At 42.1% G+C, this 22,020-nt stretch overlaps 1 protein-coding gene and 1 non-coding gene across 2 annotated transcripts in view; both read right to left on the bottom strand.

The window, feature by feature from the left end:
* Positions 1-2,255: 2,255 nt before the first annotated feature.
* Positions 2,256-22,020, bottom strand: part of LOC121582776 (E3 ubiquitin-protein ligase TRIM21-like) — a 98,213-nt gene continuing 78,448 nt past the window's right edge. The window contains exons 3-8 of the mRNA XM_041898876.2: positions 4,439-4,873; positions 4,134-4,232; positions 3,792-4,022; positions 3,663-3,685; positions 3,452-3,570; positions 2,256-3,143 (exon numbers count right to left, since the gene is read on the bottom strand). Coding sequence (XP_041754810.2) covers positions 2,578-3,143; positions 3,452-3,570; positions 3,663-3,685; positions 3,792-4,022; positions 4,134-4,232; positions 4,439-4,873 — 1,473 coding nt within the window. The 3' untranslated portion in view covers positions 2,256-2,577. The remainder of the gene's footprint in view (positions 3,144-3,451; positions 3,571-3,662; positions 3,686-3,791; positions 4,023-4,133; positions 4,233-4,438; positions 4,874-22,020) is intronic.
* Positions 20,784-20,837, bottom strand: LOC121585132. The gene has a single exon (XR_006003800.1). It is a non-coding gene; the product is annotated as a U7 small nuclear RNA (small nuclear RNA).

The raw sequence follows: 22,020 nt of genomic DNA, 5'->3' as shown, positions 1-22,020 counted from the left end.
AATTACAGAGGAGGAACTTCTGGATGCAATTAAAGACTTTAAGTCCGTGAAAACTCCAGGGTTGGATGGCATACCAGTTGAGGTATACCAAACCTTTTTTGATATACTCAGAGGACCGTTATTAGCATGTTTTAACCACTCCTATGTAAATGGTAGATTATCAGACACTCAAGAAGAAGGCCTGATTTCATTATTACTGAAACAGTATACAAGTGGAAAATATAAAGATCCAGTCCATAAAAAAAAATTGGAGGCCCCTTACACTTCAGTGTTGTGATGTAAAAATTATATCAAAATGTATAGCGCATAGAATTAAAAAGGTATTGTCGGACATTATTCATTCTAATCAGACAGGTTTTTTACATGGGAGATACATTGCCGATAATATAAGGCAAGTACTGGAAACAATAGAACATTATGAAAAATCTGGGAAACCACACCTGCTATTCATAGCAGACTTTGAAATTTGATAAAGTACGACTGGAGTTTATATATAAATGCCTGGAGCATTTCAATTGTAGAGAATCTCTTATAAAATGGGTTAAAATCATGTATAGTAATCCTAGGTGTAAAATAGTAACTAATGGCTATTTCTCCTAAAGTTTTAAACTGTCACGAGGAGTGAAATAAGGTTGTCCACTATCGGCATAACTATTTATTATGGCCATCGATATGTTACCTATTAAAATTATATCCAACAATAATATCAAGGGATTAGAAATCCAGGGCTTAAAAACAAAGGTGTCATTGTACGCTGATGATTCATGTTTTCTTTTAAATCCACAACTTGAATCCCTCCACAGCCTCATAGAGGATCTAGATACATTTTCTAACCTCTCTGGATTACAACCAAATTATGATAAATGTACTATATTACGTATTGGATCACTAAAAACTAAATAATTTACATTACCATGTAGTTTACCAATAAAATGGTCTGATGGTTATGTGGATATACTCGGAATACATATCCCAAATAAAATAAATGATCTCACTCCGATAAATGTTAATAGAAAGTTAGCAAAAATAGATAAGATGGAAAGGTAAATACCTGTCAATTTGTGGAAAAATCACCCTGATTAACTCTTTAGTATTATCCCAGTTTACCTATTTGCCTATGGTCTTGCCTACGCCTAGTGAACAGTTTTTTAAATTATATGAGAAAAATATATTCCATTTTATTTGGAACGGCAAGCCAGACAAAATTAAACGGGCCTATTTATATAATGATTATGAATTCGGAGGACAGAAATGATTAAATATTAAAGCATTAGACCTATCACTAAAAGCTTCAGTCATACAAAAGTTAGACTTAAATCCGAACTGCTTCTCTAGCAAATTAGTAAGATTGTCTCCCCCAATGTTCAAGAATGGCCTTTTTCCCTTTATTCAGATTACAACCTCTCACTTTCAGTTATTGAAAAGGAAATAATCTCCCAAATATCACTATTTCTAAAACAAGCCATAGAAAGTTGGTTGCAATTTCAATTTAATCCTCCAGAAACGACAGATAAAATAATCCAACAAATATTGTGGTTAAACTCAAATATACTAAATGATAAAAAAAACATTATTTTTTGAGAAAATGTTTAAAAAAGGTATAATCTTCGTAATTTATATAATAGGTAGGACTGGTGGAGTTATGTCGCACATGCAGCTAACAAAAACATTTGGAAATGTCTGCTCTACCCAAAATTACAACCAAATAATTGCAGCATTACCGCAAAAATGGAAGAGGAAAGTGGAAGGGGGAAAAAGTAAGGAACTTGTCTGTCGGCCCTGCATTAAAGAACATAATTGGTTAAAGAAAATTGTGATAAATAAAAAAGTATACCAGTTTAATTTAAGGACCAAAGGATTGACAGCCGTCCCATATAGATTGCAAAATAGTTGGGAAGAGATTTTTTACATACCGATTCCATGGCATAGTATTTATGAACTGATATGCAAAACGACGCCGGATTCAAAGCGTATAATTTTTCAATTTCAATTATTATACAAAATTCTTGCTACCAATAGAATGTTATTTATATGGGGGATACAATCTTCCTAGCTCTGCAGATTTTGCTGCGAAGAGACAGAATCATTAGATCATTTGTTTTGTCTCCTAGAGATGAACATACTTTAGGAGAACCCTTTGAAAAACCAGTTTTGGTTCCAGGTAGAACCCTTTTGGGTTTCATCTAGAACCCTTTCCACAGAGTGTTCTACATGGAACCCAAAATAGTTCTACCTGGAACCAAAAAGGGTTCTCCTATGGGGACAGCCGCAGAACCCTTTTGGAACTCTTTTTTTTCTAAGAGTGTACTTTTATTGAACATAACACCAAGAAGTAGGGAATTCATGACACTTTCACTCAATAAATGTATTAACAGGAAAGATGACATGCTCCAGACAAAGTTTCGGAATAGACATGGGTGTCACAGACATCACTGCCACCATTGGAGCTGAGAATTTCCACACCAATAGACAAAACAATAGACAGACAAAGTCAATACCCAGGAGTCACCGTGACAGACTTTACCAATGCAGACACTTCTGTATTTGATCGTAAAGTAGTATCACCAGATAATATCCTTAGTGAGCAGGTGTCACAGTCACAAACACCTTCTCAGGGCAGATACTCAGTACTCCAGGGTTAGTGCCATCAGAGTTCAGACAGGGAGAGAAGTAGGGGAACAGTCTCTCTGTGAAACTCTGTTCGAACGTATAGATGAGTGACATGTCACTGGAGTCATAGAAGGACAGCTCTCCTTTCTCATAGTCCAGCTTGACCCTGACCTTCTGGGGTTTCCTACTCAGGACCAAAGGAGTACCCAGGGGGGCGGTTCCGGCGCTATACTCCACCCCATTCCATAGCCTCATCGCCCAGATCCCACCATCTGGGCTGACCATCACATTGCCCTTCCTGGATACGCCCTCTTTGGCCACGCCCAGGGTCCAGGCCTTCTTAGGCCCCACCTCCACCTCCCAGCTGTGAATGCCTGAGTAGAAGCCTTCAGAGCCCAGCACGCTCACTGAGCTGTCAAATCGCTCAGCGTTATCAGGCACAGGCTGGGATGCCCGTCTGTCACTCACCTCCAGGAGGAACCCAGAGATCAGTAGATCAGGGTGGGCTGAATTCACATCCAGGGTCACAGGGGCTGGGACAGAGGGAGTGGACAGATTAGTTGGCCACCAGGTCAGATACATGGATGGTTAGTACACTGTATTTTGGCTGTATGAACAGAACATGTGTCAGCAGTTTGTCGTTCAAGAATCAGAACATTAATACTTTTTTTGTCAGGAATCAGACTAGCTCAGAAAGGTTCAAGGCTATGAAAGACTGACACTGGAGCATGGATATTGTACTATACTGTTTAGTAACTGATCACTGTGCTACGTCATTTAAGCAAGCCAATGATTAACCTCAAATATATGGACAGTTGCTTATAAAACTTTGTGTACTCACTGTATTGCACCATCTCCTGCATCTTCTTCCAGACCTTGAACCTCAGGTTTCCCAAGTGTTGGGCCACGTCTATCAGTGCCCCCTTTACAGGCTCTGGATCCTGCAATCTACACTTGGCCCTGAAATGACAGACAGTACAGACATTTTATGATAATAGTGTTGGCGACTGATCAGATACTTGACTAATGATGATCATTGTAATGTTGCATACCTGTCTTTCAAGTCCTTGTACATCTGAAACAAGAACACATGTGGACCTCAGTAAAGAATAATATGTTTGTTTGACAAAGCCTCAGTATATCGAACAGTTGTGACATGCAAAATAAAGTGTGAGATGGACCTGCAGAAATGAGATGTCATCTGTCTTCATCTTGGTCTGTATGTCTGCGATCCTCCCGGAGAGTGAGGCCATGTCACTGGCAAGACGGGTGATCCTCTCGGTCAGTAACCCTGTCTTCATCCCCTCCTCCTGTTTCAAAGCTGCCAGTCTGACCTCCTCTTCCACTCTCAGGAACTGGTGGAGCTTCGCAAACTCACTCTTGATCTGTCCTGCTGTGGTTTGGGCCTGGGTCTGGCAGATGGATCAGTACAGTAAGATAGACATGTACCTATGTAATATCTATGTAATATCTTTGTAGTAGGCCTACCTTTGTAATATTGTGTAATTTAGCTAGTGACATACCTTGATGTATTGTGCTGCATGCGCTCTTGAGGCTCTCGCTTGCTTTATGTCCAGTTCCAGTTTCTCAGGAAGGTTGTAGAGCAATGAAGTGAGTTCCCTCTGGGTAGTATCATGGAAGAGAGTGGGGATAGTGGTGGAGAGGTAGGGAGGGGTTGCAGTAGAACAAGGATGGATCAAAGTAAAAATAGTTTAGATTTGGTTTCTCAGCTATTCTGTATTGGTACTTTTATCTAATACCAAAGGCAACTCGGTTAGCAAGAGGAAAAGACTGCAAGTAGATCTGTATTCCAGCTATAGCACAGTACCTTACGCCACTGCGCTTCCTCCTTCACTGGCTGGTGTTTATGCTTGGCATGCCACTCGGTCTCCACACACACAGCACAAACAAGTTCCTCACATTCCTCACAAAACAACCTGAGCTTCTTATTATGCCTGGCGCACACCACAAGACCCACTGCTCTTCCCTCACTCCCCTCCTTCTCTTCTCTTTGCAGGTAGGCCTCCACTATGTTTCTCAGTTTCATATTGGACATGGCGGGCTGGATATTGTCTATGGAATGCCTTCGCCTGCAGACAGGGCACTCACGCTGCTTTTGTTGAATCCATCTTGGTGTTTCCAGGCAGCTGCGGCAGAAGCTGTGTTGACATTTCAGACTCACTGGGTCCTGGAAGAACTCAAAGCAGACGGGACAGCTGAGCTGGTCCTCCATAGCTGCTGTAGGTCCCTGCTGGGCTATCCTCTTCCTCAGATAAAGTTAGGTAAAGGCCTTTCTCTTCAGAATACAGTATGAAATAGCATTATAACCGTGTCCTTTATCCCTTTCTATCTCCTCTTCACCAACCCACTACAGGGAAGTTAGGTTTATAATGCTATCTATTAACATTTAGGCCCTACCTGTGATCAAAGTTTATCCAGCTTATCCGATTCATTCCAGGACAGAGGTCATGTAAGATAGCAATTAAGTCATTCCTTTGCCACATGTTGTTGTATCTCAAGTACTGTTAATGTCTCAGTCTTTCAACAACAAAACCCCAACAGAAACAGCCAAAATAGCTGTCATATGTAAAAGATACAAGGTACACAGCAGTTTAGATACCTGGTATCTGCAGTCTTGTAAGAATGTTTGATGAAAAAAAGGTTTTAGGACTTATTATGTTATGAGACGTATCACAATAATTACTGACTGCCATTGATTTGACATTGATGTGCTAACAGCCTCAGCCATAATTGCCAGTCTGACACATTGTCAAATCAACTTCAAAAAGCTGATACTCTAAGAGGTGATTCTGGTCTACTGTGATTGGCTATAAATCACATGGATTTTGAGAGCAGAACCAGTTAAATAATTTTGTCCACCCAGCACCATCTGAACTGCAACCAGACATAACAGGCCCCCGTCAGGCTCAAAGTAGCCTCACATGTCAGCAGACCCTCAGCTGGTGATTATTATATATTCTGCATATATTGAGCAAAAATATAAACACAACATGCAACAATTTCAAAATGTTTACTGAGTTACAGTTCACATAAGGAAATTAGTCAATTGAAATGAATTCATTACGCCCTAATCAGTCGATCCCACAGGTGAAGAAGCCGGATGTGGAGGTCCTGGGCTGGCGTGGTTACACGTGGTCTGCGCTTGTGAGGCCGGTTGGGCGTACTGCCAAATTCTCTAAAACGACGTTGAAGGCAGCTTATAGCAGAGAAATTAACATTAAATTCTCTGGCAACAGCTCTGGTGGACATTCCTGCAGTCAGCATGCCAATTGCATGCTCCCACAAAACTTGAGACATCTGTGGCATTGTGTTGTGTGACAAAATTGCACATTTTAAAGTGGCCTTTTATTGTCCCTAGCACAAGGTGCACCTGTGTAATGATCATGCTGTTTAATCAGCTTCTTGATATGCCACACCTGTCGGGTGGATGGATTATCTTGGCAAATAAGAAATGTTCACTAACAGGGATGTAAACAAATTTGTGCACAACATTTGAGAGAAATAAGCTTTTTGTGCATATGGAACATTTCTGGGATCTTTTATTTCAGCTCAAGAAACATGGGACCAACACTTTACATGTTGCCTTTATATTTTTGTTCAGTGTAATATATTGTTTGCCATTTACCAGACGCTTTATCCAAAGCAACTTCAGTCATGCGTGCATACACTTTACATATGGGTTGGCTCACAGAGATAACAACTGACACTGACATTGTCCATAGTGTATCAGCAATACCAAGGTGCCATAACATTACTTCAAAAAGTGTAATTAGATCGGAATATAACTCTTTGTATCTGACATTCAGTTGTGAAAGCTGTCAAAAGGGGGTGGTAAAGGACTGCTATATTATTGTAGTCAATCACAAGGGATGATGACTTGGGCTCATACAGGTAACTGCCAAAATAAAGGAAACACCAAAGTGTCTTAATAGGGCATTGGGCCACCACGAGCCAGAACAGCGTCAATGCACCTTGGCATAGATTCTACAAGTGTCTGGAACTCTATTGGAGGGATGCTATACCATTCTTCCATGAGAAATTCCATAATTTGGTGTTTTGTTGACAGTGGTGGAAAACGCTGTCTCAGGCCCCGCACTAGAATCTCCCATAAGTGTTCAATTGGGTTGAGATCTGGTGACTGAGACGGCCATTGTATATGGTTTACATAATTTTCATGCTCATCAAACTATTCAGTGACCACTTGTGCCCTGTGGATGGGGGCATTGTTATCATATGAGGGCATAGCCATGGTAGCCAAAATAATGACCAAAATAATGGCCTGCCCAGAATTTGTATACATGACCCTAACCATGATGGAATGATAATGTCTTAATTAACTCAGGAACCACACCTGTGTGGAAGCACCTTCTTTCAATATACTTTGTATCCCTCATTTAAGTGTTTCCATTATTTTGGCAGTTACCTGTACTTAAGAGGCTATTAAGTTAATATTGATTATTTGTCAGATGAAATCCCATGCTACTTTTTAAGGCACAGTTCTAGGCAGACGAGAGCATCTAATGAAATAATACTGTGTCTAGTCACATATTTCTTTTAAATAGGATACCTAAACGTTTCTGATTCTATCACAGGCTCTTTCTTCCTCTGTCTAACTGTCTTCCAACTACTCGTTTTCTTTATCTCTCACCCAAAATGCTTATTTTCCCTTCTCTGCCACTGATACCTAATTGTACCCAAATGTTCCATTCTACCCCTGAGTAATTTCTCTGTCCTCAAGTGCTCCAGATATAAATGCTTTTGTCAAACTTTGTGTCTGTTGATTCCACTACCACTAACACTGGAATAGTAATTTAATTTCCCTTTGGTAATATTAGGGATCTATTAGGGAGAGGTTAATAATTTATCTTTAGATCATTTGGCATTAATAGTTCAAGTGAGATCATTATAGAATCCTGTTTTGGGACACAGTAGACTCGAGTAGGCTAGAAGTCATTAAGCTGACTACCGATATCTGTGTCTGTCCCCATCCTGATACAGTGAACGATCAGACAGACACATTGATGAGTCTAGGACTGAGAGGAATCCTATTGGAGACCCATAGGGTATGTTCTGGTCTCATTTAAAGTAAAAAAAGATCACGCAACTCTCTCAACAAAATGTGAATTCTGCAATGTGGCACAGATCCCATGGGGGGCCAGTATGAAAAATGTATGCACTCACTAACTGTAAGTTGCTCTGGTTTATGAAAAGATCCAGGCCTCAATACTCACCCCTACCCGCCCTCTCTCGCCCACTCTCCCTCTCTTTCCTTTGTTCTCTCCCTCTTCTCTTTCTCTTTCCCTGCGTTCCCTATTACAGGAGTCCTATTCCCTAATACCAGCGCTCAGTAGTGAACAAGGCTGCGCTTCTGTAAGTGGACAGAATCAGTGAAGCCTGTGGTTCATCATGATTGATGGAGGTGCCTGCAATAGGACTGGGGCTTATATAAATCACACATCCTATTGAGTGAGAGACTGAGTGAGGTTATGAAGACCCGTGAAACACAACTGACTGGGTGTTGGGATTTGAGATGTAAAAAATGTCATATGAGGTGACAGTACAGAATTTCACCTTTTATTTTAGGGTATTTTCATATATATCAGATGTATCATTTAGAAATTAATGCTTTATTTACATTTACATTTTAGTCATTTAGCAGACGCTCTTATCCAGAGCGACTTACAGGAGCAATTCTAGTCCCCCCCATTTGAAAATGTAATGGGTTTTGGACAAATTTCACTTATAGTGTATTAAAGTAGTCAAAAGTGTAGTATTTGGTCCCATATTTCTTGCACACAATGACTACATCAAGCTTGTAGCTCTACAAACTTGTTGGACGCATTTACAGCTTCATTTGGTTGTGTTTCAGATTATGTTTTGTCCAATAAGAAGTGAATAATGTATTGTGTTATTTTGGAGTCAATTTTATTGTAAGTAAGAATAGAAGATGTTTGTGAACACCTCTACATGAATGTGGATGTTAATCATGAGTGAATCGTGAATGATGATGAGTGAACAAGTTACAGATGGACAAAGATCATCTCCCCCATTATTGGTCATGGTGAGAGGATAGCATGCTTTTTTTGTAGCCTCTGTAACATTCTCACTCATCCATATTCATGAGTCATTCATGATTTTTCTTAATCATTGCATTAACCAGATTTATTTCGAAATGTTCAGAAACATCTTATCTACTCACTTAGAAAGAACATTACTCCAGTCATCATTCACCATTCAGTTCCTATTGGAACCTGTGACGTCACGAGAGGCTACACAGCTTTCAGCGGGATTGCTCAAGTAGTGCAAGGAGACAAGGTTCAAACAAAACAAGGATTTTATTATAGGTCTTGGGAAATTAACGAAAATATAACAAAATTCTGTTCTCTTGTGGCTCTTTAAGGGTTAACAGTTCAGGGATGTCTCTTCCACATCCAAAATCATAATTCTCACTCGCTCAGATAACTTTTCCCCAGCCTTACTGTAGTCCACGTTGCAGCTAGTGGCCAACCCAGCAAAAAAGTCCTTCCAAATGTCTCTCACGTATTTCCACAGGTGCATATATCCAAAGGTGAGTATTTCCCAAAGGTAAGTATCTCCAAATCCTTATATTCCTCATGGAAGTGGACGTGCAGCACTCTTGTCCTCCAGAGAGCCCAGGTTGGAGACTGTGTCTCTTCACCCCCCACACACTCCCCTCAGTGTGTCTCTTCCCTTCCCAAACCTTCAGCTCATCAGCTCCTCATTTGTTTCAGCTGCGTGGGAAGATTGGCCATAGAGGGGTGGAGTTCCCGACCATACCAGCAGATGGAGCCATAGCTGTCTGGGTTTGCAGCCACCTCAGGGGGATGTAACGTCCCTCCAGGACACAGCCTCTCGTGACATCACACATCCCCCTCCTCGGGACCGATGTCCTCGTCGGGTAAAGGCAGCGAAGAAGGCATCACGCCGGGAGGGCGTCCGCATTGCCGTGGTGCTTGCCAGCCTGCTCTCTCTTCAACTCCTCCACCTCTAGGACCAGGGACTCAGCCTCCTGTTGTCTCTCCTTGAGTTTCTTACTGAACGCATCAGCCTTGGTTTTAGCAGAGTTTAGCTTCTGTTGAGCAGCTTTCAGTTCCTTCTCTCTCTCTGCCTCCGCATTCTTCATCTTGTTCTCCAACACCTTGTACTTCTCCTCTGCCTTCTTCTGGACCTCCTTACTACTGCGCAGGGTCTCCTCACACTCCTCGATGGTCCTGCGCATCCTCTCCAGCTCCTCTTGTTGCTTATGGAAGGAGCTCTGTTGGAGTTTAGCCTGGAGGATATCTAACTCTTCTGTCTTCATGTCTAACTGTTGCTTTAACAAACGATACCTCTCAGCGGTCCCCTTCAGACCAGACAGTTCTTTGTCCAGATTCTGTAGCTCCGTCTCTGTGTCGGTCTGGGCACCTGCCATCCCTATCAGAGCCCGGGCGGGAGTGAGTAACTCGGAGGATTGCACCGGAGCCTTCCCAGGATGAGTCTTGCCTCTCCGTTTCCGAGGTACTCGGGTTATCCCTCTCCCAGACTCTCTCCAGAGTGGGTAAAGGCTGGGCAGTCTCGTCCAATTAGGACAGGGACGGGAGGGAATCAACCACCCCCGCGTCGTGTGTATGGTTCCCCGTGTGCTGGTCATTGTAAGTTCAGTAATGGGGTATTCTCTGGTGTCCCCATGGACACAGGAAACTGGGAGGACTTTCCCCGGGGGTCAGACACGTTGGGCCCACCAAATCCTTACGCACCAGGGTGGCCCGGCTACCAGAATCCAGTAAGGCCTCCACATCATGGTGATTCACAGTTACCGGGCAGGTGGGGGGTCGATCTGGGCCGCCATCTACGACTCCCAAGAGCGAGGCAAAACGGTGTGTGGGTGCTGAGCTGGAGGACTCCGCAGTGGGCATAGGTTCATCGGCTGGTTTCCCACACTGCCAGGAGATATGTCCCATCTCCCCACACCGGTAACACTGTCGAGTTTCCCCCTCCTGGTGTACTCTTCTTGGACCCGCCTGGTTTCTGGCTCCCCCTGGAGCCGGGATAAGTCCTGACGTGGCTGGGTTCGAGACCTTGGGGTCCTTTGGGACGGGTTCTTCCCATTTGTGGTGGGGCCGCACTCCTGGGGTCTTTTCGGGAAGCATTCAGCATCTCCGCTGTGGCCTGGTACTTTTCCACAGCTTCCACGGTCAGATCAGCCGTGGTCAAGGCCTGTTGACTGATGACCCGTTTTGCCTCATAAGGCAGGGCGCGTGAGGTAACGATCCACCACAACGGCCTCCACCACCGCCGCTGCTGTATTCCTCTGCGGATCCAGCCATTTCCTTGCGATTCGGACAAGTTCATGCATCTGCGCCCGAGGAGGTTGGTCTGGTTGGAAGGTCCAGCTGTGAAAGCGCTGGGCCATACCAAACTTTGTGAGTCCATATCTGCTGAGGATCTCAGACTTCAGGGCATCATAGTCAGTAACCTGGTCAGGGCCCAGGTCCCGGACAGCATTCAGCGATTCCCCGGTTAGAAAGGGGGCTAACAGACCAACCCACTGTTGCTTGGGCCAGGCTTCCTTAGTGGCCGTGGCCTCAAATGCATGCAGGTATGCCTCAATGTCATCGGTAGCTCCCATCTTAGATATAAAGTCACTTGCCTTTATTGGGCGGGTATTTTGGACAACCCTCTGTCTCTGCAACTGCAATTCCTCTGCCTTCAGAAGGTTGGCTTTCTTTTGCTCCTCCAAGAGAGCCACGTTTGCTTGCATCTGGGCTTGCTGGCCAGCAACAAGGGCTTTTCAATATGTCCTCCATTTCAGTCGGGCGGGGAGCCTACGGCCAACTTGGAAAACTGGGTGATCAAACCTTCGGTATCCTCCTCTGACATGCACTATTAACAGCGAGCGTGCCCGTATTCTCCACCATCTGTGACGTCACGAGAGGCTACACAGCTTTCAGCGGGATTGCTCAAGTAGTGCAAGGAGACAAGGTTCAAACAAAACAAGGATTTTATTATAGGTCTTGGGAAATTAACGAAAATATAACAAAATTCTGTTCTCTTGTGGCTCTTTAAGGGTTAACAGTTCAGGGATGTCTCTTCCACATCCAAAATCATAATTCTCACTCGCTCAGATAACTTTTCCCCAGCCTTACTGTAGTCCACGTTGCAGCTAGTGGCCAACCCAGCAAAAAGTCCTTCCAAATGTCTCTCACGTATTTCCACAGGTGCATATATCCAAAGGTGAGTATTTCCCAAAGGTAAGTATCTCCAAATCCTTATATTCCCTCATGGAAGTGGACGTGCAGCACTCTTGTCCTCCAGAGAGCCCAAGGTTGGAGACTGTGTCTCTTCACCCCCACACACTCCCTCAGTGTGTCTCTTCCCTTCCCAAACCTTCAGCTCATCAGCTCCTCATTTGTTTCAGCTGCGTGGGAAGATTGGCCATAGAGGGGTGGAGTTCCCGACCATACCAGCAGATGGAGCCATAGCTGTCTGGGTTTGCAGCCACCTCAGGGGGATGTAACGTCCCTCCAGGACACAGCCTCTCGTGACATCACAAACCCAAAACACAATCAAAACAAACTGCAAATGCATCCAACGAGTTTGTAGAGTCACACGCTTGATGTAGTCATTGTAGGCTAGGAATATGGGACCAAATACTACACATTTCACTACTTTATTCATTGACTATAAGTGAAATTTGTCCAAATGCTTATGACATGTTCAAATGAGGGGACTAGATATATAAGGTGCTTTAATTTACAGTACATTCTGTACTGTCACCTCATATGAAAAATATACATGCATGTGTCCAAATACATACGTAGTGGTGATATCAGCAGTACTGACTGAGTAGTGATGTATGTCAACCTGGTACAGCCTAATACTTGTACTGTACTATGTGATGGCCTCCACTGCGGTAGTCCCAGCACCCTTTATCGTCACACCATAGGCTCTAACCCCTTAATCAACACCTGTCAACGTACAAACAATACATCTGAAATACACTGATAGCAGCACTGCTATAAAGTTAAGGTACAATCAGCGTGTTTGTGTGCATGCGTGTGTGTTTGTGTGTCAGTGTGTGCATGTGCGTGTGTGTCTGTCTGTGTGTGTATGCATGCAGTTGTGTGTGTGTGTGTGTGTGTGTACATGTCTGCTTGCATGTATGAGCAGGTCTTGCTTAGTTGTGTGTGTGCCTCTGTGTTTTAGCTGACGTGGGTCTGGGGGAAAATTACGAAGAATTGAGTGGAGAATGATGGAGTGGAGCCTTCTTCCGTACGGTAGACAGGAACATTGCTCATGTGAGAGAGATGGGGAACAGTGAATAGAGCTCCTGGGCACACTCAGTCTCAATACTGACTCACCAAGAGGGAGGACTATTGGAGAGTTCTAGGGGGAGAACTACTATGTAGTCTTTCTCATTTGTGCTCTGATCTCCTCTGAATCAATGAAGCATGTCTGCCCCTGACAATCCAACACATTATGTGCTTTTCCCATCATACTGAACCCATTCCAACATACACACAAGAAAAAACCCACATTCACAAAGCAATAAATAATAATATGATGATAATAATCAATCTGAATCCAATTGGATCCAGCCCCAAATCCCTGGCCCTTTGCCACTGTGCTGTGGACATGGCACAGCCAACATTTCAATAGAATATTAACCCAACCATATGTAATACTCTCAGAAGCCCAGTAATAGAACTGGCATTAAGTGAAAGGCTTGTTTTCTTTCTCAGCCTGTGAATCTGGCTGGTTTATTAACATGTTGAAATATATTGTGGCCATGGGTGAGAGGCTGGGCAGCACACTCACTAATAGATGGAGATTTCCAATGTCTGAGGGAGAGGAGAGAAAAACAAAGGAGAGAATTTCAATAGCAGCTCAAGCCGAACCGCAAACCCCCGGATCTTATGAACACAGTCCATTAATAATTCACAGTGAAATATTAGGTCATATTTTATTGAAAAGCTTTAAGTTTAGCCAAGACTGGGCTATGTATCATCCACAGTTGCCAGGGTTGAGAGCCGTGAAGTGGAGCAGAACTGGCCACTGGAAACAAAGTGTAATAAAGCATTGATGCATGGCTGTTGCTCTACCAGTTGTTGGTTTTGATACAGTCCATACAGTACAGTTCATAGAAGGATCAGTCCCACATTACACAGTTACACAGCTTCAGATAAATCATATTTGACTATAGCAGTAAGAAACAGGTGTTTGATATGATAAGAAGTACATCTCCGTGGCCTGGGGTGGTCTAGCGGTTCAGTTACGTTTAGTTGCCAAACGTTGTCGAACGTTGCCGATAGAAATGCCATGAATAGAGCCGACATGATTCCTTGTTCTACTATCTGAACGTTCCAAAACGTTGTGTCCTGCTGACTGCGCTCCTGGCGTTAGTGTAAAGAGGCATGCTTTCTACTGGCACTTTAGCGCACGTTTTAAAAAACCACTTGAATGAAAGGGCAAAATTTAGATTTCCGCCTAAATAGACATAACCAAATGTCATTATTTTTCATGAAATGGCCCTAAACAAATTCGTAATGTGGTATAGTATTCGAAAGGTCTGGAACACACCTTTCTGGTAAAAATAGCTATAAATTGCTAAGGTGTACTCACTTTTGAGGACACAAGCTCAAGTAATAATAATAATATAATATGCCATTTAGCAGACGCTTTTATCCAAACCGACTTACAGTCATGCGTGCATACATTTTTTTGTTTGTGTATGGGTGGTCCCGGGGATCGAACCCACTACCTTGGCGTTACAAGCGCCGTGCTCTACCAGCTGAGCTACAGAGGACCACAGTACATAGTACAAATATTATGAAAATATAATAAAGCAGGCAATAGATATTACAAATGATTTCTAAATATAGTAAAAATCTAATTCTAACTATGGGATTTCACCTTTCTCATGACTGTAAAATAAATATGATCATACTTAGTGACAGTACAATATTGGCACCATTTCATATAACTAACGACAGATACTTTTATCCTAAACATCCACTGAGCGGCACAGAGACACCATTCAAATGTATGCAGACTTGTTACAACTTCAGCTTTAAGCACGCAGTAATTTCATCCACCTGTGACCAAGAAAAAGTGGTCTTATTTTTTTTAAATCAGTTTTTTGGGGAGGAGGTTGCCTGTTATGCATGTTATTTTGGCATTAATACGTGTCACATAACAATTTGCAAACAATGAAAATGTTTTATAATAATTTGACTTTCTTGAGTAAGGCAGCTCGAAAATGCAGGTGTTTCAGCCTAGCTCAGCGCTTTCTGTGGTGGTGGGGCAGCCAGCGGAAAATACGGAGAGTAGGGGTTGGTAATGTTCTCTAGTTGCACTGTGATTGGCTCAGTGTTCTGTCACTCATGGGGACACTACGTCACCGCCAAATCTAAAGGTAGAGCTCGAAAATTCAAAACCTTTGGGTGTTGCTATAGAGTTACATTAAAAGTGCCCATCCAAGAAGGCTCAAGGTCATTGGCCACAGATAAAATGACGTCAAATCACGTTATATCTACAGTAGCTTTGATTGGAATGATCAAGTCAACATCATACTTTCAAAATCTTAGCTAGCAGTCATCATCATGAATCAAGTCGACATTTCTACTGGCAAATCCTTTTTAATCCTTGTCATATGAAGAGAAATAATGAAGAGAAATTATAGATAAAACATATCAGTGCTCATCGGCCATTGGACAAGTTGGAAATCGCAAATTCAACAATGAGTGGTTTGGAAGGAATCAGTTGCTAACTGCAAGCATTGCAAAGCAATCACTAGACTGCTATTCAGTGGAGTGGCTGTGTGGTCCCAAGTCTGGGTTTAAGGGTCTCTTTTCCAAGCTTCAAATTATAAACATTCAACATTGGCCATGCTGTCAATCCAGCATGATTTCTGCCGCGCTCAAAACCACTGTTAACTCGGAACTGGGAAATCTGACTTCAGTGAGTTCAAGACAACTGGGAACTTGGGAAAAAACTAGCTCCGACTGGGAAAATACATTTTGAAAGGTCATCCAACTAGGAATTGTAAGTTGGGAACTCAGGCCTCTTTCCAGAGCTACGACCTGAAGATCACTGACGTCATCATGATTCGACCTTGTTTTTTTTCAGAGTTCCCAGTTGTCTTGAAAGCACCAGAAATCCAGAAAATGCCAGACTTTGATGACAAAGTTTGATGACTAAATTTGCCCATGAAGGACCGCCGCGCCACCTTCCTGTTCAAGTGAGCACAGCACAACAAGGTGAGTCAATAAATGTATTGTATGCAGCTGCATAAATTATGTAATATGCCAGGGAGATATGTATACTGTAGCTAAGAAAGTAATACTAAGTGTATGTTGTGTAGTAAGCTGTTAGTAGCCCATGTGCCTCACCCTAATAATTTGGTCTATTTTCCCCTCTTAATTTCGCCTACTGTTCTGACTTGGTGGTGCACATGTAGCCTATAACCTGTTTTAGAGAAATGTAATCATAGAATATTGTAAGAGCTTTCATTTTCTGCTTATATGCCCCTCTTATTTATCCTACGGTTCTGACTTGGTGTTCAGGGAGAACTAATTGTAAAGTGGTTATCCCACTGGCTATAGGGTGAATGCACCAATTTGTAGTCGCTCTGGATAAGAGCGTCTGCTAAATGACGTAAATGTGCCCTTGAGCAAGGCACTTAACCCTAATTGCTCCTGTAAGTCGCTCTGGATAAGAGCGTCTGCTAAATGACTAAAATGTAAATGTAATGTAAATGTAAACACTGTAAGAACGGCCCATGTTCTGAATTCTGTCGCTGTACATGTCAAAAGTGCTGAACAAATAGTTATATTGACTACGTCTGTCCTAGCTCGCTCATTAATGTGTTAATCGAAATTACAGATTGCCTCTTATTCGCTTGTCGTCCCCTTCTGCCATAGTTTGTACATCTCAATTGTAAATAGAAACCACATTTGTTGAAGCAAGTCAGCCATATCAGCTATGGTTTTTTGAAAGGCAGTAAATGAGGCTGAATGAACTGTTTCGCTGCCAGACAAGGCTCCGCTAATAGCCAGGTGTAGCAGTGGTAAGGTGTTGGGACTCTGCTGTTGGGACAGCCCCATATACTACCCACCACCGTGACCTGTACGCTCTTGTTGGCTGGTCCTCACTACATATTCGTCGCCAAACCCACTGGCTCCAGGCCATCTATAAATCACTGCTAGGCAAATCCCCGCCTTATCTTAGCTCATTGGTCACCATAGCAACACCCACCCGTTGTATGCGATCCAGCAGGTATATCTCACTGGTCATCCCCAAAGCCAACACCTCCTTTGGCCGCCATTCCTTCCAGTTCTCTGCTGCCAGTGACTGGAACGAATTGCAAAAATCTCTGAAGCTGGAGACTCTTATCTCCCTCACTAACTTTAAGCATCAGTTGTCAGAGCACCTTACCAATCACTGCACCTGTACACAGCCCATCTGAAATTAGCCCACCCAACTACCACATCCCCATACCTCATACCTGGTTAAATAAAAATATATAAAACAAATATAGGCCGTAACAGTTTGTGGGCACCGTTTGTCACCGTTATAGTGCAATTCATGTATTGTTTAGTGTTGTGTTCTGTTGTGTAGTGGCCAACAAATGTGTTTTAGTTTGCCCCACCAAGATTTCCATGCTAAATTTGCCACTGCTGTCGCCTTTCATATGCCGTTTCCCAGGCTAGGCTCCTGCTTCATGCCAGCTGTAAAAAGAGCCCGCAGAGTAACTGTGGTAAGTGTAGCCTGGCAAAAGTAAACACAGCACAGGACTTTGGGGTTGTTTATTCTGAAAACTGTCCCTGGCAGTGGAAACAGAATCCATTGGAATGTTATTTTAATCACTTTTAAATTGACTACAATAAAAAGGAATTACTTGCTTACTGAATAAGCTTGAAGTACTAGAAACACAAGTACAATGAGTGAAATAAACTCTGGACCTACTTCTGTATCAGTGAATCCAATCACTAAACAAAGTGTATCTAGTCAAAGTGCATAAAAAATGGTAGTGGCTTTTTTCTGTAAAACAAGAAAACAAAACAAACCACAAACTAAGTTAGCCTTGCTAACAGTTCACAATAACCTTGTCAAAATTACATTCTTGCATGAAATGAAAGAATACATCTGGTCTTTAAACAAATATATAATTACAAAGCTGTCCATGTGCTACTACAGATGCACAAGTGGGACAGATCACCATCATGTTCTCCCCTCTAGCATTAGGAAAATGATAAACTATGGTGTTTGCAAAAGTATTCAGCCCCTTTGGCGTTTTTCCCATTTTGTTGCATTACAACCTGTAATTTCAATGGATTTTTATTTGGATTTCATACACAAAATAGTCCAAATTGGTGAAGTGAAATGAAAAAAATAACTTGTTTCAAAACATTCTAAAACATAAATAACGGAAAAGTGTTGCGTGCATATGTATTCACCCCCTTTGCTATGAAGCCCCTAAATAAGATCTGGTGCAACCAATTACCTTCAGAAGTCACATAATTAGTTAAATAAAGTCCACCTGTGTGCAATCTAAGTGTCACATGATCTCAGTTTATATACACCTGTTCTGAAAGGCCCCAGAGTCTGCAACACCACTAAGCAAGGGGCACCACCAAGCAAGCGGCACCATGAAGACCAAGGAGCTCTCCAAACAAGTCAGGGACAAAGTTGTGGAGAAGTACAGATCAGGGTTGGGTTATTAAAAAATATCAGAAACTTCGAACATCTCACGGAGCATCATTAAATCCATTATTAAAAAATGGAAAGAATATGGCACCACAACACCAAAACTCACGGACCAGGCAAGGAGGGCATTAATCAGAGAGGCAACAAAGAGACCAAAGATAACCCTGAAGTAGCTGCAAAGCTCCACAGCGGAGATTGGAGTATGTTCATAGGACCACTTTAAGCCGTACACTCCACAGAGCTGGGCTTTACAGAAGAGTGGCCAGAAAAAAGCGATTGCTTAAAGAAAAAAATAAGCAAACACGTTTGGTGTTCGCCAAAAGGCATGTGGGAGAGTCCCCAAACATATGGAAGAAGGTACTCTGGTCAGATGAGACTAAAATGTAGCTTTTTGTCCATCAAGGAAACCGCTATGTCTGGCGCAAACCCAACACCTCTCATCACCCCAAGAACACCATTCCCACAGTGAAGCATGGTGGTGGCAGCATCATGCTGTGGGGATGTTTTCCCTTTCTTGAGGGAAGCCTGTTTCAGTCTTCCAGAGATTTGAGACTGGGACGGAGGTTCACCTTCCAGCAGGACAATGACCCTAAGCATACTGCTAAAGCAACACTTGAGTGGTTTAAGGGGAAACATTTAAATGTCTTGGAATGGCCTAGTCAAAGCCCAGACATTTTACATTTTACATTTTAGTCATTTAGCAGACGCTCTTATCCAGAGTGAGTGAGTGCATATATTTTTTCATACTGGCCCCACGTGGGAATCGAACCCACAACCCTGGTGTTGCAAGCGCCATGCTCTGCCAATACAGGACAATCCAATTGAGAATCTGTGTTATGACTTAAAGATTGCTGTACACCAGCGGAACTCATCCAACTTGAAGGAGCTGGAGCAGTTTTGCCTTGAAGAATGGGCAAAAATCCCAGTGGCTAGATGTGCCAAGCTTATTGAGACATACCCCAAGAGACTTGCAGCTGTAATTGCTGTAAAATAGTTATGCACGCTCAAGTCTTCTGTTTTTTTGTCTTATTTCTTGTTTGTTTCACCCCCAAAAATATTTTGCATCTTCAAAGTGGTAGGCATGTTGTGTAAATCAAATGATACAAACCCCCCAAAACATCCATTTTAATTCCAGGCTGTAAGGCAACAAAAATAGTAAAAATGCCAAGGGGGGTGAATACTTCACAAGCCATTGTAATTGTCATTATCACAGCAATGATAATATTTCCCTCAAAACTGAAGTTATCTTGTAAAACTCCACAACGTGGTCCGAGTGTAACTGCAGTAGCTAGCCGCTAACACCCGATTACACATCTGCAAACATCAACAGTCTAAGTTGATCACCCTGACAAAATATTACAAAGCGAACATTGCAAAGGATGTATGTTTATATAATTGTACAAAGCTGCATTAAGAGTAATATTTACAGACACCAGCCATGATGGACCCCAAACACTCACAGGCAGCCCGGCTTCTACCAACGAGACTCTCACTGTGCATGTGCTATCCCAGAACCCCTTGCACGCATTATTTACTGATCTCTTAAAGGGATAGTGCCATCTAGTGGAAATAAACTAATACAGCTAGGTGCTTTTACCACCCTGCTACATAAGGATAGAAACTCAGAGAAAGAGAGAGAGAGAAGAGAAATAGCCCACATTAAAAAATACGACTCTTTACAATAGAATACTACAGTACTTACTATATAATTCTGTAGTATACTTTAGAATACTATACTACACACTGTAGTATCCCTCAATCATGTGTAGTACCTACTATAGAATGATGTAGTATGCTGTACAATACTATAATAAATACTTCCTGATTATCCGCAAAAAACACTATAGTAAATACTACAGTATTTAATTTGCATATACCCTGCCCATTTCCCTCCCGCATATCCCAATTTGTGCCACCCATAAGTGAGAAAGTATAGACCATATCACACTTTTTTGGGGGGGTACTTATTGAAACGCTGTATTTAACTGTTGGTAAACAGGAATACTGTAGTTGTCCATTTGGAAGATGAGGCAGAATAAAGTTCAGGGGATTTAGACTTGCTCTGGACTGCAGGAGTTGATATGCATAGTCCAGAATCCCATTCTCTCCCACATGAAAAAATACTGTAGTTAACTATGGTATAAATACTATAGTATTCACTGTGGTGTTTTGCAGACAATATTGTAGTATTTACTGTAGTATACTGTAGTTTACTGTATTATTTACAGTTAACTATAGTATAAATAAATACTGTAGTAAAATAAAACTGTTGTATATGCAATAGTAATTAATGTAGTGTATTTGTGGGTTGTAATATACAGTAGTATTTACTGTAGTGTTTTTGCAGACTATAATATACTGTAGTATTTACTGTAGTGGTTTTGTGGACATTACCATAGTATTTACTATAGTGTTTTTGTTTATATTATCTTTGACATAGAAGTGGAGACTTTCTCCTTGAGGAAACCTACTGGAGAAATACTAAAAGAGCAACTTTTCCATAGCCTGTAGGTAGGTAGGACTAGGGTCTGCCTTGGGCTTCAAGGCTTCCGTACACTCCTTTTCTAGCAACAGGTGTCATGGGATCTTTAGCAACTATTGATGTGAGGACTGCACATATACATGCACATGCATTAACGAATGTGTCTGCCTGAAAACATGAGACTATGCCATCCATTTATCAATTGGACACTTGTACAGGGACCATCATAATCTGTCAGGAGAAAAGCAAGATTGAGAAAGAGTAAGGAAGAAGAGGAGAGCGTGGATGCGAGAGAGGTAAATAGACAGAAAAATAGCGAGGGAGCGGGAGGGAATAAGTGAAGAGACAGATGTTTTAAATATCCTCTGCCTCTTAAATGCTTTTGCCACCCCTCTCTGTTAGATGTCTGAAAATCTGGGCTTCACACAGAGCAGTCTGCTTTGAGCATACAGAAATGGGTGCAGTTATCCTAGGGCCTGAAGGCAGATTGTGTGACCAGCTTCAACACACTCAATCTGATTGGCAGTGAATAAATCCTACAGCAAACCCTTTATACCGGGTATTTACTGTTTATATTCTCTCCCTACCGCCAATCAAAGATCCACCACCATATTTTACTGTAGGTATGGGGTTCTTATCTGCTTATGCATTCTCAATTCAACGCCAAACCCACCACTTGTGTGCATGGCCAAAGACCTCATTTTCATGTCATCCAACAAATGTAAACACCTGGAGTTTGTTAAACGGCACTGGCACTTGGATCGAAACCGGAGCTATGGTCCGATTACATGAAAATAGAGCTCTTTCACCTGGAATCTGGAAAGGTTATGTATGGAGGAATGGTCTAAGATCCCTCCCAATGTGTTCTCCAATCTCATAAAATATCTGAGAAAAGGGTCAGTTCCGTTATCGTCACAAGGTGAGGTATTGAATGGTATTGAAAACAAGGGTGTCATTTATTTTTTTTTGACATACAATTATTACTTGTTAAACAAAATGTATTTCTCTGAGCAAATGTATTAGTATAAAATAATGCCCTATTTTTTTTGGCATACAAAATAGCCCAGTATTTCAATTATTTATTTTAGACAGTCATTTTTGCTCATCTTTATCAAGGGTGTCAATAATTTTGGACCCCACTGTATGCCGTGTTCGTGGTGACTATCAATTTAAATAATTTGCAGACTGTCAGCCACACT

This window comes from Coregonus clupeaformis, unplaced genomic scaffold, assembly GCF_020615455.1.
Source record: "Coregonus clupeaformis isolate EN_2021a unplaced genomic scaffold, ASM2061545v1 scaf0220, whole genome shotgun sequence".
Taxonomy (NCBI): Eukaryota; Metazoa; Chordata; class Actinopteri; order Salmoniformes; family Salmonidae; genus Coregonus; species Coregonus clupeaformis.
This window is presented reverse-complemented; position numbering and strand designations above follow the sequence as displayed.